Source organism: Dryobates pubescens, chromosome 2 (genome assembly GCF_014839835.1).
Source record: "Dryobates pubescens isolate bDryPub1 chromosome 2, bDryPub1.pri, whole genome shotgun sequence".
NCBI lineage: Eukaryota > Metazoa > Chordata > Aves > Piciformes > Picidae > Dryobates > Dryobates pubescens.
Genome location: NC_071613.1, coordinates 14670544 through 14687722, shown reverse-complemented (window position 1 = coordinate 14687722; position 17179 = coordinate 14670544). Strand labels below are relative to the sequence as shown.

The window sequence follows — 17179 nt, the reverse complement described above, 5'->3', positions numbered from 1 at the left end:
TCTGGTCTCTTCCTTCGTAACATGTCAGCTTCTCTCTCATTCTGGGTCAGTGCTGCAGATGCTGAGGCATCAAGATGTGACAGACACTCCAGAGGTTCTCAAGGGATATTAGCCAGTGAAAAAATCCTGGAGTGCAGGGTGAGGAGTGTTTGTTCTACTTGGTTTGGAACATCATTTTTTAATGGAAGAGGAAAAATACCCAATGCCAGTGGCATTGGCCAGTACCAAATACCATAGAGAGCTTGCATTATTAGAATCATAGAATCAGTATGGTTGGAAAAGACCTCAAAGATCATTAGTACTGGACACTGAACAAAACCATCAGATCTGCTCACCTGTCTTCAGAGCCCATTCTCTTCCATGTCACAGAATCATACAATGGTAGGGGTTGGAAGCGACCTGTGGACATCAAGTCTGACCTCCCTGCCAAGGCAGGTTCTTATAGACAAGGTCACAAATAAACATGTCCAGGCAGGTTTTGAATGTCTCCAGAAATGGAGACTCCACCATCTCTCTGGGCAGCCTGTTCCAGTACTCCTTCACCCTTAAATTAAAGAAGTTCCTCCTCATGTTTAGATGGAACATCTTATATTGATATTTATGTCCATTACCTCTTGTCCTGTCACTGGGCACCACTGAAAAAAGTCTGGTTCCATCCTCCTGACACCCACCTTTTCCAGACTAAAAAGACCCAATTCTCTCAGTCTTTCCTCATAAGAGAGCTGTTCCAGTCCCTTCAGCACCCTTTTAGCCTTTTTCTATACACCTTCCAGCAAGTTCCTGGAGAGCTCAAAACTGAACACAGTATTCCAGATGTGGCCTCACCAGGGCAGAGGAGAGGAGAGCCTTGCTCAACCTGCTGACCACCTTCTTGATGCACCCCAGGATGCCATTGGCCTTCTTGGCCACAATGCCAGCTCATTGTCATCCTGTTGTCCACCAGAACTTCCAGGTCCTTTTCCCCAGAGCTTGCTTCCAGCAGATCAACCCCCAGCCCATGCTGATCCATGGGGCTGTTCTTCCCCAGGTGCAGGACTCTACACTTGCCCTTGTTGAATTTCTTTAGATTCTTGTCCACCCAGCTCTCCCACCCTGTCCAGGTCCATGTTCTCCCAGCACAGATTTGTGTTACAATTTATTGCCAGACTATCTCACAGCAGCAGCATCTCCAAGGGACCTGAACACTCCCCACACACTGTGATGTTTTTAAATACCACTTAAATCACTACCCCAAATGTGACATTTATCTGCTGTGCAGGTGAAAGAAATTATATATCCCACCCCTTGGGGTCTAAAGGAAGGAGATAGAATCTGAGGAGGTCTTATTTCTTACATGACTGTCAGGGTGGGGACTTGGAATTGCCAGGTAAAGAAAGCCATTGGAGCCATTGTGCTCACATCCTGGGAATCAGATTTGCAGTCTCCTTAGGGTGATAATTATGCTAATTGAGATTGTAAATGTTCATTCATGTCAAACTCTGTTGCCTGCCTAGGAGAGGGGGAAAAAAAATAACATTTTCTCTACAGGACCTAGCAAGTCTGAAAAGAAAATGAAGCTAACAGTTAAGGGTGGAGCTGCTGTAGATCCTGATTCTGGTGAGTGATAACAATGGCTGTGCCTGCAGCACACAGTTTTCTGGATGCATGACCATTTGCAAAGTAGTTTTCTGTGAAAGGATAAGAATTCCCTACTATGAAAGGGAAGATTTACATCCAGGACTGGATGTTGCAGGATTTTCTAGTGCCACTTTTAGATGGACTGTTTCAGTTAGTGATAGGATGAGGGGGAATGGCTTTAGCCTGAGACATCCAGTGCTGCATGTTGCAGGATTTTCTAGTGCAGCTTATAGAAGGACCATTTCAGTTAGTGATAGGACAAGAGGGAATGGCTTTAAGCTGGAAGAGGGTGGATTTGGGCTGGATACTAGGAAGAAATTCTTTGCAGTGAGGGTGATGAGACACTGGGACAGGTTTTCCAGGGAGGCTGTGGATGCCACTTCCCTGGAAATGTTCAGGTTGGATGGGGCCTTGAGCTACCTGCTCTAGTGGAAGGTCTCTGCCCATGGCAGGGGGGTTGGAACTAGATAATCTTTTAAGATCCCTTCTAACCCAAACCATTCTGTGACTCTATTAATTAAGGGATGCACCTTACTCGGCTTCAGGAGCATCTGCCAGTGAGGTTAATGAAGGCCCAGCCAACACAGGACACTGGTCTGGCATGAGGATCAGCTTTCAGACTCTTGGGGGCCAGCTGATACTGCTTTCCAAACCTATGATGCACAGACACTGAAAGGCCTGCATCCAAGGCCAGCCTTTGGCTTTTCAATCTGTTTGCCAGCATGACACCTGTGCAGCTGAATCTCTCAAGAATTCCTCCCACCAGTGTCAAATATTAAATGGTCCTTTCCTCCAGTTAGGATTGAGGCTCACTGCAGTGTATCTGAAGGTGTGTGCTCACAATATGTTGAAAAGAAAACACACTTCAAGTAGTTCTGAATGAGCCCCTGGGGTGACTCTCTTTGTGGTATTTTTGTTAAGCTTCACACTACTTCAGGTAACTTTTTTTTGAGTGAGTGCAGATGTAAGAAGGAGACCTAAAATGGGAAGCTGCTCTGTGTTCTAATTTGTTTCTTCTCTGTAGGTTTGGAGGATTCTGCTCATGTCTTTGAAAAAGGTGGAAAGATTTTCAGTGCAACTCTGGGCTTAGTAGATATTGTGAAAGGAACAAATTCCTACTATAAACTGCAGCTGCTAGAGGATGACAGAGAGAACAGGTGAGTTTAGTTTTCACTAGAAAGAGTTGTCCACTTTACTCCAGTAAAGACTGGATGATTTTTTTTTGCATCTTAAAAGGCAAAGTGAGTAAAATGTCTTGTTGAGGAGATAGGGATAGATACATTTATCTTAAATACTAAACCTAAACACACACACAGACACAAAAAAAAACCAAACCACAAAACAACCAAACAACACTTAAATAGTAAACCCAAGCACAAAATCCACAAACCAACCAGACAGCAAATGACCCCTGGGGAGTCCTCTGCTCTTTGTGGAGACATTTCTGTGTGGTGTTGACAAAAATCTTCACTTGGGAAGTGACCATGTTTGCAGATTTGCTTCTGGTAATCTTCATTTCCACAGGCTGGGATGAGCAAGGCACACACACGTGGTTGGTGTCTGGGTTAATTGTCTGACAGTCTTCAGTGACTGATGGCTGCCCTTGGGAATACAGAAGCAGAATTTGGTGAAGGTCTAACATCAAGATCCCATCTGTACAGTCTGTGATGCTGGGAATTTTCCCCATATTCTCCAGTTTACTCTTCTAATTGCAGAGCTGTAAGCTTGGGAAACAAAACCAGATTCTAGTTATTCTACCACAGTGTATTGCTGAATTGCATGCCCTGGGGGTTAACAAAATGCACTGAAATGGTCAGGGGATGATCATGTGTTTAGCTTTCCAGTCTTATCAGGTGCATGGCAGAGCTGTCCAGTGGTTGCTTTACTGAATAGACTAAAGTATCATAGAATGGTAGGGGTTGGAATGGACCTCTAAAGATCAAATCCAACCCCCATGCCAAAGCAGGATCACCTAGGGCAGGTCACACAGGAGCACATCCAGACTGGTTTTGAAAGTGTCCAGAGAAGGAGACTCCACAACCTCTCTGGGTAGCCTGCTGCAGTGCTCCATCACCCTCACAGTAAAGAAGCTTTTTCTCATGGTGAGGTAGAACTTCCTGTGTTCCATTTTGTATCCATTGTCCCTCATCCTATCACAGGACACCACTGAAAAGAGACTGGCACCTTGTTCTTCACACCCACCCTTCAGATATTTGTAGACATTAATAAAGATCTCCTTTCAGCCTTCTCCAGACTAACCAGCCCCAGGTCTCTTAGCCTTTACTCATAGGGCAGTGCTCCAGACCCTTAGTCATCCTCATAGCCTCTGTTAGACACTCTCTAGTAGATCCTTGTCCCTCTTGAACTGGGGAGCCCAGAACTGGACACAATACTCCAGGTGTGGTCTCACCAGGGTAGAGTAGAGGGGAAGGAGAACTTCCCTAGACCTGCTGGCCACACTCCTGTCAATGCATCCCAGGATACCATTTGCCTTCTTAGCCACAAGGGCACATTGCTGCCCCACGGATGACTTACTGTCCACCAGGGCATGAAGATCCTTCTCCATGGAGGTGCTTTCCAGCAGGTCAACCCCTACTCTATGCTGGTGCGTGATTGATGGTGCATGCTATGATTCTATTGCTCCCCTGCAGTCACTGATAATGTCTGACATAAAATGAATGGTGGGCAAACGGCTGATTCTTGTGCAGCCCCATGGTTGTGGCAGGGTCAGTTTCATATGACCTGAGGCCTGGAGGCAGAGTATCTTATGTCTGTTCTTTTCTGACATTTCACTTCTTTAGATACTGGGTGTTCAGATCCTGGGGTCGCGTGGGCACCGTCATCGGGAGCAACAAGCTGGAGCAGATGCCGTCGAAGGAGGATGCAGTGGAGCACTTCCTCAATTTGTACGAAGAGAAAACTGGCAATTCTTGGCATTCCAAGAACTTCACCAAATACCCCAAAAAATTCTACCCCCTGGAAATAGATTATGGACAGGTAACAGCGAAACATGCTGCTTCTCTCTTGCTGTTCTGGTCAGTGCTTGTTGCTGTAGGGTCAGGGTGACAACCAAAGCAATGAAGATAAAATGCAAGCAGAGTACACAGAGAGCCCCAGACCAAAGACCACCCCCCCTTGAGCAGCTCATATTTATCTCTCTGTTCTCAGTATGGCTGCATGGGATTGGTTGATGATGTGGCTGCATGGGATTGGTTAACAAGCTTTTCTTAAGACTCTTACTGGCTAGTGATACTCGTTAAGCTAGCACAGCTGACTCCTATCTTATCTACTATAGTTACTCGTTAAGCTAGCACAGATGGTTCCTATCTCATCTCACAGTTTCGCACCCTTAAACACTTGGTCCAGGGGACTTTGCAGATTCTCATGGGTACACAGATTCATCACAGTCTCCCACAGGCACTCGCTGTTGGATGGCTTAAGCTTGGCAGACCTGAGGACTGAAGTGCAGGTGCAACTGTGGCATCTTCTCTGTGCTACAGAAGAGATCAGTGAATGTCATGCATTAAAATAGACACGTAGGGAAACAAAGTAGTTTTCCTTGTTGGGTCTGAAGTCCCTTTAGCTGCTTGTTCCTCTTTCCTTGGTAATTTTAAGGATGTTAATTTGAACTTAATCATAGAGCCATTAAGGTTGGAAAAGACCTCTAAGATCACCCAGTCCAACCTTCTACCCAACACTTCCATGACCACTAGACCACATCCCAAAGTGCCACATCTACTTGTTAATTCAGCAATCCTTTCACACATGTCTAGTCTGAAAACACCCTTTTCTTCTCTTAAAATAGATGCTTTTCATCTGTCTTCTGCATCCAAAATCCTCCCAGCTGCTGAAGCAGCTCCTTAGGCAGCCTTCTGCTTGATGCACATCTTGAGCAGGTTGAGAAAGACAAATTGTTCATTGCCAGTAAGATTTGGCTATTTAGGCAGCTCAGCTAAATGAGAATCTTCTTCCTTCTGCCCAGCATGGGGTCTGTGTGTTTATTTAAAGGCACATACAGAACTTTATTTTTCAGATGGTGTAGCTGAATGCTGTTCATAGCTATAATGATACCAGAGAAAAATATTTTCAGGCTGCTGCCTGTTTTTTGCTTGGCTTTTTTTTCCCTGTGGCCAAATTACCAGATGCCATCCCTCAGCGAGAAGGAGTCGAGGCTCAGCTCTTTATTTCTGGCAATTTGAATACCGCAGCGAGAAAGTGGCTGTCAGGCTGCAATGTGCAGTGGTGTTCTGAAGCATCTGGCAGATGCTCTATTGGTGCAACACATTTATCCATGAAAGCATCTAGAAGATAAGGCTAAGGGCCAGGTTCTACACATTGGCCACAACAACCCCATGCAGGCTGGGGTCAGAGTGGCTGGAGAGTGGAGGAAGGGCCCTGGGGGTACTGGTTGATAGTAGGCTGAACAGGAGCCAGCAGTGTGCCCAGGTGGCCAAGAAGGCCAATGGCATCCTGCCCTGCATCAGGAACAGTGTGGCCAGCAGGAGCAGGGAAGTCATTGGGCCCCTGTACTCAGCACTGATTAGGCCACACCTTGAGTCCTGTGTCCGGTTCTGGGCCCCTCAGTTTAGGAAAGATGCTGAGATGCTGGAATGTGTCCAGAGAAGGGCAACAAAGCTGGGGAGGGGTCTGGGGCACAGCCCTGTGAGGAGAGGCTGAGGGAGCTGGGGTTGCTTAGCCTGGAGAAGAGGAGGCTCAGGGCAGACCTTGTTGCTGTCTACAACTCCCAGCCAGGTGGGGGTTGGTCTCTTCTCCCAGGCAACCAGCACCAGAACAAGAGGACACAGTCTCAAGCTGTGCCAGGGGAGGTTTTGGCTGGATGTTAGGAAGAAGTTCTTCATAGAAAGAGTGATTTGCCATTGGAATGTGCTGCCCAGGGAGGTGATGGAGTCACCACCACTGGAGGTGTTTAGGAAGAGACTGGATGGGGTGCTTGGTGCCATGGTTTAATTGATTAGATGGTGTTGGGTGATAGGTTGGACTTGATGATCTCAAAGGTCTCTTCCAACCTGGTTTGGTTTATTCTATTCTATTCTAACTGATAATTCCTGTACTCATCTTTGGCAGTGTGGGGTTTGGTGTGTTTTTTTTTTTAAAGAAACATCTCTCTCTTTTGTCATAAAAGCAGCGGAGTAAATTGTCATTTTTTCCATCTCAAGGTCTCTCTGCAGCAGAAGGATTGCAGACAAAAGTAATTAATACTGTTGGCTGAGGTGAAGCAGAGATGCACAGAGTTCCCATTCCCTTAATTGTACTTCGATTTTACAGTGCCACCTCTTGAAATAGCATCTGCCAAATGACTGACTAGGTGGATTTTTAATGCACTCTGCTCCAAAATGTCAGTGTCCCACGCTCCCCATGAACTTCAGACTAGTCAGAGTAGGCACTCATTACATTGGTTTTGAGTTGTTACCATAGCAGCCAGCCTGTTGCTTTTGTGATTTTGCTAATTCTGATACTATTTTTACTTCCCAGGATGAAGAAGCTGTCAGGAAACTGACAGTAGGTGCTGGGACAAAATCAAAACTCGCTAAGCCAATCCAAGACCTTATTAAGATGATCTTTGATGTGGAGAGCATGAAGAAAGCAATGGTGGAATTTGAGGTGACTACACACATTCTAACCCTCCATCCAGTACCTGAAGGGGGCCTACAAGAAAGCTGGGGAGGGACTTTATACAAGGGCTTGTAGTGAGAGGATGAGGGGGAATAGATTGAAGCTGGAAGAGGGGAGATTTAGATTGAATATTACGAAGGTATTATTTCCAGTGAGGGTGGTGAGACACTAGAACAGGTTGCCCAGGGAGGTTGTGGATGCCCCCTCCCTGGAAGACCAGATTGGACAGGGCCTTGAGCAACCTGGTCTAGTTGCCATGGCAGGGGGATTGGAACTAGATGATCTTTAAGGTCCATTCCAACCCAAACTATTCTATGATCATACTTAGAGAGCCAGAAGCACTTTCTTTGCAATCCAAGGTGCATCACACTTCCCTGAATTTATTGTATGTTTTAGATCAGCCTTTAAACAAGGAAATCTGCCAGGCACTGGAGGTAGTAACTTAGTTACGATAGTGCAGCCTTTGTTCTCCAGTAGGGAATGTCTGTATCACTGTCCTCAATGTAATAAGCCTATGAGAAGCTCACCTGCCAGGTCTGAGTTCAGTAATCATTCTATGTTGTTTGTTTTTCTAGTGACACATGCATCCTGACCACTGTTTGCTGAATGCTCTTTAAATAATAACACAGATAACCAATTTGCTGGTGACAGGAGGCTGGAAACACTTCTCTTTTTGTGAGTGGTGTGCTGAACCCCACTTTGAGGTGGGGCAGCACTTCCACTATTTTAGCTAGGAAATGACTGAGCATGCAGATCAGACTTCAGAAGTGCTGCCAGCACTTAATGAAGTGCTTTGACAAAGTCCAGGTCCTCTTCTGAACAGGATCAAACCTGGGATTATTTTGTTTGTTGTGTTTCTGTTTTGTTTTAATGATACCCTATTTCCTTCCAGTCTTCTTTCCTCTGTCTGTCTTGATTGATGTTTCTAACAAGCTTTCAGAGAGTGGTCTCACAGCATCAGGAAAGAGGAAGGTACAAGATAAGGCTGAGAGACCTGGGGCTGTTTAACCCAGAGAAGAGAAGGCTGAGAGGGAACCTTATGAATGTCTACAAACATCTGGAGGGTGGCTGTCAGGAGGATGGAGTCAATCTCTTTTCAATGATAGACAGTGAGAGGACAAGGGGCAATGGATGTCAACTACAGGAAATTCCGTGAGGGTGATGGAGCCCTGGAACAGGCTGCCCAGAGAGGTGGTGGAGTCTTCTTCACTAGAGATCTTCAAAACCTGCCTGGATGCTTTCCTGTGTGACCTGCCCTGTGGCCCTGCTTTGCAGGAGAGTTGGACTCGACAATCTCTGGAGGTCCCTTCCAACCCCAAGCCTTCTGTGGTTCTCTGATCATCTGTCTCACCTTACACAGAAATAGTTCTACTGCTGGTCAGAGATCCTGCAGTTTGTTTTTACTGCAGCTGTGGGTAAATCCTACATAAATTTGAGTTGGTTTTTTTTCAGCCAGCAGAGTTACCCTGCCCTCAGACTTCGTATGTAAGCAGCTGCTGTTTGCTCTCTATCAGCATTTTGTGTATCCACTTTTGTGAGCAGACTTTGTACCATTTTGTAGAACTCATTTGAGAGCTTTCTGATGGCTTGCCCAGCGTCTTGTCGTTCCTTGGGTTAGTTGTATTCTCCTGTACCCTCAGTGGTTCTTTACATCAAAGTCTTCTAAAATATTGATAACTCTTTGTAACTGGAACTGGTAAAAGGCTCTGGTTGTGTAGAGCTCTTTTGAAGCTGTGTTAATTGACACCATCAGCAGATCTGCTGGGGACCTGGGAGTCCAGATGTCTTCCTGTTAGATTTATCTTCCTGTACTGCTGCTGCCAAGCAGCTGTTTGCCGTTAGAGGAAATTATGGTTTCCTTGGTAGGGGTTTCTGTGCAGCCTCTGAGAATGGCTGCTTGGTTCCTTCACGGGAGGACAGGATCACAAGATGTTAGGGGTTGGAGGGGACCTCCAGAGACCATGGAGTCCAACCCCCGTGCCTGAGCCGTACCATAGAAGCTAGCACAGGTCATAGAGGAACACATCCTGATGGGTTGTGAAAGTCTTCAGGGAAGGAGACTCCACAACCTCTCTGGGCAGCCTGTTCCAGTGCTCTGTAACCCTCACAGTGAAGAAGTTCCTCCTCATGTTGAGGTAGAACCTCCTTTGTTGTAGTTTATTAACCCTTGGTTCTATCACAGGCTACAACTGAGCAGAGCCTGTCCCCTTCCTCTTGACCCCCAACCCTCAGATATTTATATATACTTATTAACTCCCTTCTCAGTCTTCTCCAGAATAAACAGCCCCAGGTCCCTCAGCCTCTCCTCATAAGGCAGTGCTCCAATCCTTTAATCATCCCTATAGCATTCCATTGGACTCTCTCCAGCAGATCCCTGTCCCTCTTGAACTGGGGAGCCCAGAAGTGGACACAATACTCCAGGTGAGGTCTCACCAGTGCAGAGTAGAGGGGCAGGAGAACCTCCCTGGATCTGCTGGCCACACTCCTGTTAATGCAGCCCAGGATCCCATTTGCCTTCTTGGCCACAAGGGCACATTGCTGACCCATAGATAGCTTGTTACCCACCAGGACTCTCAAGTTTAATCAGCCTGATGTCAACTATTTCATTCCATTCAGACACTGTTGCTCTGCAAAAACTGAAGTAAATTCTGAGTCTTTCCATGACACAACAGTGGATTGATGTGATGCATTTCTCTTCCTGCTTGTCATATTTTCAAGGACTTCTACCAAGCATATAGGAGTTTATTTCAATACAACTACCTTATTACTCTGCAACTGCCTCAGAGGAGGCTGGGGTGAGGTAGGGGTTGGTCTCTTCCCACACGCAGCAAGGGACAGGGCAAGAGAAAAAGCCTGGATGAGGCACTTAGTGCCATGGCCTAGTTGATTCATTAGGGCTGGGTGATTGATTGGACTTGATGATCTTGGAGGTCTCTCCCAACCTGGTTGATTCTGTGACATTCTGTGATAATCTTTGTTTCCTGTTGCAGTATTCCTTTGTTTATAGAATGTTTTCTCAGTAGTAAGCACTCTCCTGCTGACATCATTCCTCCATCCACAGAGATTAATGCCAAGTCTGAAATCTTTCCATTCTTCTTGTGGTCAGTCCTACCAGGATGGAGAGATTTGTTCCCTAGAAACCAGAGAAAGAATGCTGCAGTGTTTTCAGTGTAGTGAAATCCTCTTTTAATCATTTAAATCTTCATCAGATTGACCTGCAGAAGATGCCACTGGGAAAGCTGAGCAAGCGACAGATCCAGAGTGCATACTCCATCCTTAATGAGGTTCAACAGGTGAGCACATGTCCTGGCTCTGGTGTGTTCAGTTTTGGGCCTTTCACTGCAAGAACAACATTGAGATGCTGGAGTGTGTCCAGAGAAGGGCAGCAAAGCTGGTGAAGTGTCTGGAGAACTGGGCTGCCAAGGAGCAGCTGAGGGAACTGGGGTTGTATAGTCTGGAGAAGAGGAGGCTGGGGGGAGACCTCCTTGCTCTTTACCACTCCCTGAAAGGATGTTGGAGTGAGGTGGGGGTTGGTCTCTTGTCCCTGTTACCAGGTGATAGAACAAGAGGAAATGGCCTGAAATTGTGGCAGGGGAGGTTTAGGTTGGGTACCAAAAAAAAGTTCTTTATGTAAAGAGTGGTCAGGCTTTGGGAGAGGCCACCCAGCCAAAACAGTTCTATGATTATTGTTATTCCTGCAGCTCCTTCATACTCAGTATTGTCCCTATTAAGTTCTCCTTTTCTCAACCATAAAGTTGTGCATTTTGATCCAAATTTTCCCTTCCCATCCCACTGGGGATGCATGGGGCAGTGTGTGAGTGACCGTGTAAGTCTCAGCTACTGGCTGGATTTAAACTACAACTGCATGAAAGAGATGTTAGAGCAAGAGGGGAGTTGGGAAGTCCTGGGCTCGGAGTGGGATGAATGCTGAGCTGTGTGTGTAAAGATCTGCGCTCTCTCTTGTTGGAGAAAAGGATGTGGCTTAAGCTAGAAGGGGAGAAATTTAGACTGAATATTAGGAAGAAATTCTTTAGAGTGAGGGTGGTGAGACATTGGAACAGGTTGCCCAGGGAGGTTGTGGATGTCCTCTCCTTGGAAATGTTGGAGGGGGCCTTGAGCAACCTGGTCTTGTGGAAGGTGTCTCTGCCCATGGCAGGGGGTTTGGAACTAGATATCTTTAAGGTCCCTTTCAAACCAAACCATTCTATGATTCCACAAGTAGTACCACACTGTATCAGTTTGGGCAGTACTTCTATCTTTGACACTTCCATAGCAAAAATTTCAGGCCAAGCCAGACATAAATGGCAGCTGAGCACATGAAGCCAGTGTCTTGTTCTAGTAGCCAGCTGGTTTTGCCACCCCAGAGGAGTCTGTCTGAGGATGTGAATGAAGTTGACAGAGGAAGGGGTCTGGCTTGATGACCTTACTATATTTGCACATAATGGTCTGGACCATTCCAAGAATCACTGGATAGTTTTGCCTGAACAGCTTGCAAAAGTGAACAAGCACACCCCAGCTTTAATTTTTATTTGTCCTGGGCCCCCTGGCAAAGCACAGCTTCAGCTGTTTGAGTAGATCAGAACCTTGCCAAGGACATGCACCCCTTCCATATCCAGAGCCTTTATTTTGCCCTCCAGAAGCACAGTGCTCATTAGAATTTTCTTGTACCAGAAATTCTGTGTCTTTCTGTGCAAGTACTGGGAGTTCTATGCCAACCAACAAAATAAAGCTGCCCCTTTTAATTCTTACTCAGTAATTCTCTTTGCTGTTGTTGTCTTGTCTAGGCAGTTTCTGACAGTGGTTCAGAATCCCAGATCTTGGACCTCTCCAACCGCTTCTATACTCTGATTCCTCATGACTTTGGGATGAAGAAACCACCTCTCCTAAATAACTTGGAATACATTCAGGTATTGACTGGAAACAGTATCTTGTGTGCAATAGGTCTGATATCAGACACCTAACAGACAGAATTTGTGAGGTTTGAAGACTTACTTTAACTTCATTCATTCAGGAAGTTAAGCTTGGTTTTTCTGCAGAGTATCTTCTTGTTTCTGTGTGTCTACATGTGCAGATAATTGTGGCATGTACTAGAAGATACAGATTATTGCCCATGCATATTTTAGTATATTTAATGTGTTCTTTTGGGGGTTGGTTGTTTTTATTGTTGTTGTTTGGGGGGGGGGGGGTTATTGTTGTGTTGTTAGATGGCAGTGTGTGGCCAGTGCTTCACATGTATAATTTGGGGTCTTCCAGAGTTATTCTGAATGTGTCAAAGGCTGAAGTAAAATAACTACTTCACCTTCTTTAGGCTAAAGTGCAGATGTTGGACAATTTGCTTGATATTGAGGTTGCTTACAGCCTTCTCAGAGGTGGAAATGAAGATGGAGATAAAGACCCAATTGACATCAACTATGAAAAACTTCGAACTGATATTAAGGTAAAGGAAATAAAGGAGAGGAGTGACTGTGAACACAAGCTGATGTCCTTATAGCTTGGAGTCTTAACAAATGAAAAGGAGTTAGCCCTTGGCAACCTCCTCCAGGTGACCCTGCTTTCAGCAGGGGAGTTGGAAATCATCTCTGCTTTCCAGAGGTGCTTCCCGTCCCAGACATTCTGTGACCTGAATGCTGTTTGCTCTCTAGTTGGGGATAAATTTTCACCTGAATGATAGAGGAGGCTTAAACTGGGGAGTTGCAAGCATAGGATGGGTTACTATATGATAACAAGCCTGCTAGTTCGGATGCTAAAAGGCTTTCTCCTTTGCCTCTTTGCAGGTTGTTGACAAAGACTCAGAAGAAGCCAAGATTATTAAACAATATGTGAAAAACACTCATGCAGCTACTCACAATGCTTATGATCTCAAAGTCATGGAAGTAAGCTGGGCAATAGTAGGGTTTGGGTTTGTGAAGATTGGATTCTTGTAAGTCAACTTTCTTGTCAGCAAGATGGGCTTTTATTTTGGAGTAGGTTATTTGGTTACCTTTGAAGGGATGGCTTGGTAGACCAGTCGCTGTTTAAATAATAGCAAGTCTAAGCAGGGATGAGTCTAACCTTCCTGAGATGTCCTTGACAGATTCTAACTGGCCTCAAAAAGAAGGTGGAGGGGTAATCACCTTCTAAAGTGGAGCCTTAGTTCATTGAATGATTTTTCAGAAAATGATGGTCTCATGAAAATGCAAAAGAGAAAGGTGGAGAAGCCATCAGTAGCAGGTACTGTGTGATCAGTGCTGCCTCTTCTTCCTAGTATGGCATAGCAGGTTGCAAATACTAAAAACCACCCAGATCAGTTTTCCTAGATGATCAGACTGCCATTGGTGTACAGTCCCAGACTGCCATTGGTGTGTAGTTCCAAACTGCCATTGGTGTGTAGTTCCAGACTGCCATTGGTGTACACTCCCAGACTGCCATTGGCGTATAGTTCCAGACTGCCATTGGTGCACAATCCAGACTCTCATTGGAACAGATTCCAGAGTGGATTTTTTATTTATATATATATATCTCTGATTAGATGCATGGAGGCAGCTGTTTATGTTTCTTGGTTGTTCTTTTTTCCCCTCTGCCTTTGTGAATGGCAGATCTTCAGGATCGAGCGGGAAGGGGAGAGCCAGCGTTACAAACCGTTCAAGCAGCTCCATAACCGCCAGCTGCTCTGGCACGGTTCCCGCACCACCAACTTTGCTGGCATCCTCTCACAGGGGCTCCGGATAGCGCCCCCCGAAGCTCCTGTGGTATGTGAAGCAGCTTCTCTGGCTACCTACATCCCTGTGCTCAGTGCTGGCCACTGTGAAGAGGTTAAAGTGAACCAATGGGTTAACCTGGTTGCATCCCTCAATGCAGAAGGGAGGGAAAAAGAACACACACACAGAAATTCCAGGTGGAGACAGAAGAGGACGACACAGTCTCAAGCTGTGCCAGGGGAGGTTTAGGCTGGATGTTAGGAAGAAATTCTTCCCAGAAAGAGAGACTGGTTATTGGAATGTACTGCCCAGGGAGGTGGTGGAGTCACCATCACTGGAGGTGTTTAAGAAGAGACTGGATGGGGTACTTGGTGCCATGCTTTAGTTGATTAGATGGTGTTGGGTGATAGGTTGGACTTGATGATCTCAAAGATCTTTTCCAACCTGGTTAATTCCATTCTATTCCATTCTATTCTATTCTATTCTATTCTAGAGTTTACTGAGCAAGTCAGATAATGCAAGTGCACAATTACCTTAGCTTATTTGCAGAAAAAGTACAGCAGAAAGCAGCAGCAAACAGAAGCAAGCGAGCTGAAAACCCAAGCCAGAGAGCTACTCCCCCATCCCTTCTTGTCCTGCTGCCATCTCAGCAGAAGAGCCAGCACTGAAAAACCCAGAATCCAAAAGCAGCAACTGGAACAGGAAGCCTCCCATGTTAGAATCTCAACTTCAAGCCCCATAATACTTTCCTCCAGCCAGCGGTCTGATTTTGAAGCTGGCATGAGGCAGCAGACTAAATGAATAGCAGCAGACTCAACTTAGACAGCCACAGTCAGAGACAACCTATGTATTTCTCTGTGGGGAAGGCTAGGTGTTATCTCTCAGTATGCATGCAACATTGTGTGTCCAGAGTGGGTTGCTGACTGGTGTCTAAGGGCTTGAACTATCATGGAACTGAGGTCTTCAAAACACACCTGGATGCATTCCTGTGTGACCTGCCCTAAGAGGCCCTGCTTTGCAGGGGGCTTGGACTCAATGTCTGGAGGTCCCTTCCAACCCCTAATACTCTGTGATTCTGTGAATTGTTTCAGTTGGGGAAGACCTCTAAGATCATCAAGTCCAACAGTCAACCTAACACCACCATGGCCATTAAACTATGTCCCAAAGTGCCATGGCTGCACGTTTCTCGAACACTCCACCACCTCCCTGAGCAGCCTGTTTCAATGCCTTTGCTCCCAGCCAGGTGGTTTCAGTACTGTCTTTTGTCTTATTGTCTCAATCTCTTCTTTTTTTCTTATTTTTTTTTTTCTTCCCTTCCCTTTTCCTCTGCTTGCAGACTGGCTACATGTTTGGGAAGGGCATCTATTTTGCAGACATGGTATCCAAGAGTGCCAACTACTGTCACACATCTCAGGCTGATCCCATAGGCTTACTACTGCTGGGAGAAGTTGCCCTTGGAAATATGTAAGTAACTTAAAGTATTTGTGGAACTTGCTTAACAGGTGGTGGCAAAAGGTGCTAAAATCACAAGTCTTTTCTTTAATGAGGAAGAAATACGTGGTGTTTCTTTAGAAACAAGACTTCTTAAAATGGGAGCTGTGTGGTGGAGCAAATATCAGTGTTGCAGGTCTGGAATTAGTAACTGAGACAAGGAAGGAAGGCTATTGAGTTCCATAAGACTAGAATCTAAAATAACTTTGTATTAACTCACTGGAACAGGTTGCTCAGGGACGTCATGGATGCACCTTCCCTGGATCTGTTTAAGGCCAGGGTAGATGAGGCCTTGAGCAACCTGGTCTAGTGGGAGGTGTCCCTGCCCATGGCATGGGTTTGGAACTAGATGATCTTTAAGGTCCCTTCCCACCCAAACCATTCTATGGATCCATGGGTAAACTGAAGCCTGAAAAAATTGTATTTTCTCACCAAGATGGTTTTAAGACAAATGTAAAATGCTACTGTGTGTTCTTTGTGCTGTCTAGGTATGAGCTGAAGAATGCTTCTCACATAACAAAATTGCCCAAGGGAAAACACAGTGTGAAAGGTAAGCATTAGTATTTTTCATGGGTAATCTGTTAGTGACGGCAAACTCGCCTTGTGGATCTCTGCTTACTGAAGAGAATGGTAGTAATGTCATAGCTGTACTCCCTTCTAAGAGTTTGCATAGTGTTGCCCTGGAGGTGCATCTGTATATGTGCACATGGTGTTTTGGAATGGGAGTTAGTACACCTGGAATGTTGAGACTGAAGTGAATGTCTTGTCTGAAGTTGAGGAGAAAACTTTCTTTTGGTATTACACAGAAGGAAATGCAAGGTGCATTTTCCAACTTCTTGCTCACTTTCATTGTAACAGCAGTATGTACTTCAGGGAAAAAAAAAAAACAAGATGAGAGGCTGGGTAGATCAGAAGAATAATTGTTTAGCTTTCAAAGTGCCTCAGAAGCTTGGAGAGAAGGGAAAAGCTAAGAATAAAAGTTCAGATGGAACAGCTGTTCTCATTACACTGCTGTCTGCGAAAATATCAGTGCGTTGCACTGAAAAAGAAAGACTGAGCTCTGTATTTCAAGCAAAAGAAATGGTAATCATCCTCTCTACTGAGATGGGAGAATGAAGAACAGTAACTTTCAGTAATGAGTGGTTTTTCTTAAACTATTCATTTTGATAGGCTTAAAAAAAAAGAAAAACAAGAATCAGTTGCCCAAAGTGGAATAGAATGTGATTCAGCATCTTGTTCAATACACACTACTCGGGCTATTATGGACATCGAATCAGATTTGGATTGAAGAGTTTAAATAGAATAAGAATTGGTTTGTTAACACTTCTATGAAAATACTGCAATGTGCCTGTTTCCAGTTCTGGAGCCTAGGATGTGAGAGCTAGAAGTGTGGCCTGGTTTAGCTTTGATCATACAGATTAGATGATTGCCCATTGGAATGGCCTGCTTGGGGAGGTGGTGGAGTCACCATCATTGGAGGTGTTCAGGAGGAGACTTGATAGGGTGCTTGGTGCCATGGGTTAGTTGTTTAGGTGGTGTTGGATGATAGGTTGGACGTGATGATCTTGAAGGTCTCTTCCAACCTGGTTTATTCTATTCTATTCTGTTCTATTCTATTAACAGCCAAAAGGCTAAAATTCATACTTTTAATGTACAGAGTACAAGGACCATTAAGTCTGGTGATGCTGAATTAAATGAACAGCCCATAGCAAATTCTGGGGCCCCCAGCAAAAGAAGGACATCAAATTGCTGGAGCAGGT

General features: G+C 45.3%; 1 protein-coding gene across 1 annotated transcript in view; it reads left to right on the top strand.

Annotated features, from left to right (window-relative positions):
- PARP1 (poly(ADP-ribose) polymerase 1) overlaps window positions 1–17179 on the top strand; it is a 42781-nt gene that overhangs the window by 23634 nt on the left and 1968 nt on the right. The window contains exons 11-21 of the mRNA XM_054170594.1: window positions 1528–1596; window positions 2642–2774; window positions 4419–4614; window positions 7111–7239; window positions 10461–10544; window positions 12036–12158; window positions 12560–12688; window positions 13026–13124; window positions 13827–13979; window positions 15265–15392; window positions 15908–15969. Of these exons, the coding sequence (XP_054026569.1) occupies window positions 1528–1596; window positions 2642–2774; window positions 4419–4614; window positions 7111–7239; window positions 10461–10544; window positions 12036–12158; window positions 12560–12688; window positions 13026–13124; window positions 13827–13979; window positions 15265–15392; window positions 15908–15969 (1305 nt within the window). The remainder of the gene's footprint in view (window positions 1–1527; window positions 1597–2641; window positions 2775–4418; window positions 4615–7110; window positions 7240–10460; window positions 10545–12035; window positions 12159–12559; window positions 12689–13025; window positions 13125–13826; window positions 13980–15264; window positions 15393–15907; window positions 15970–17179) is intronic.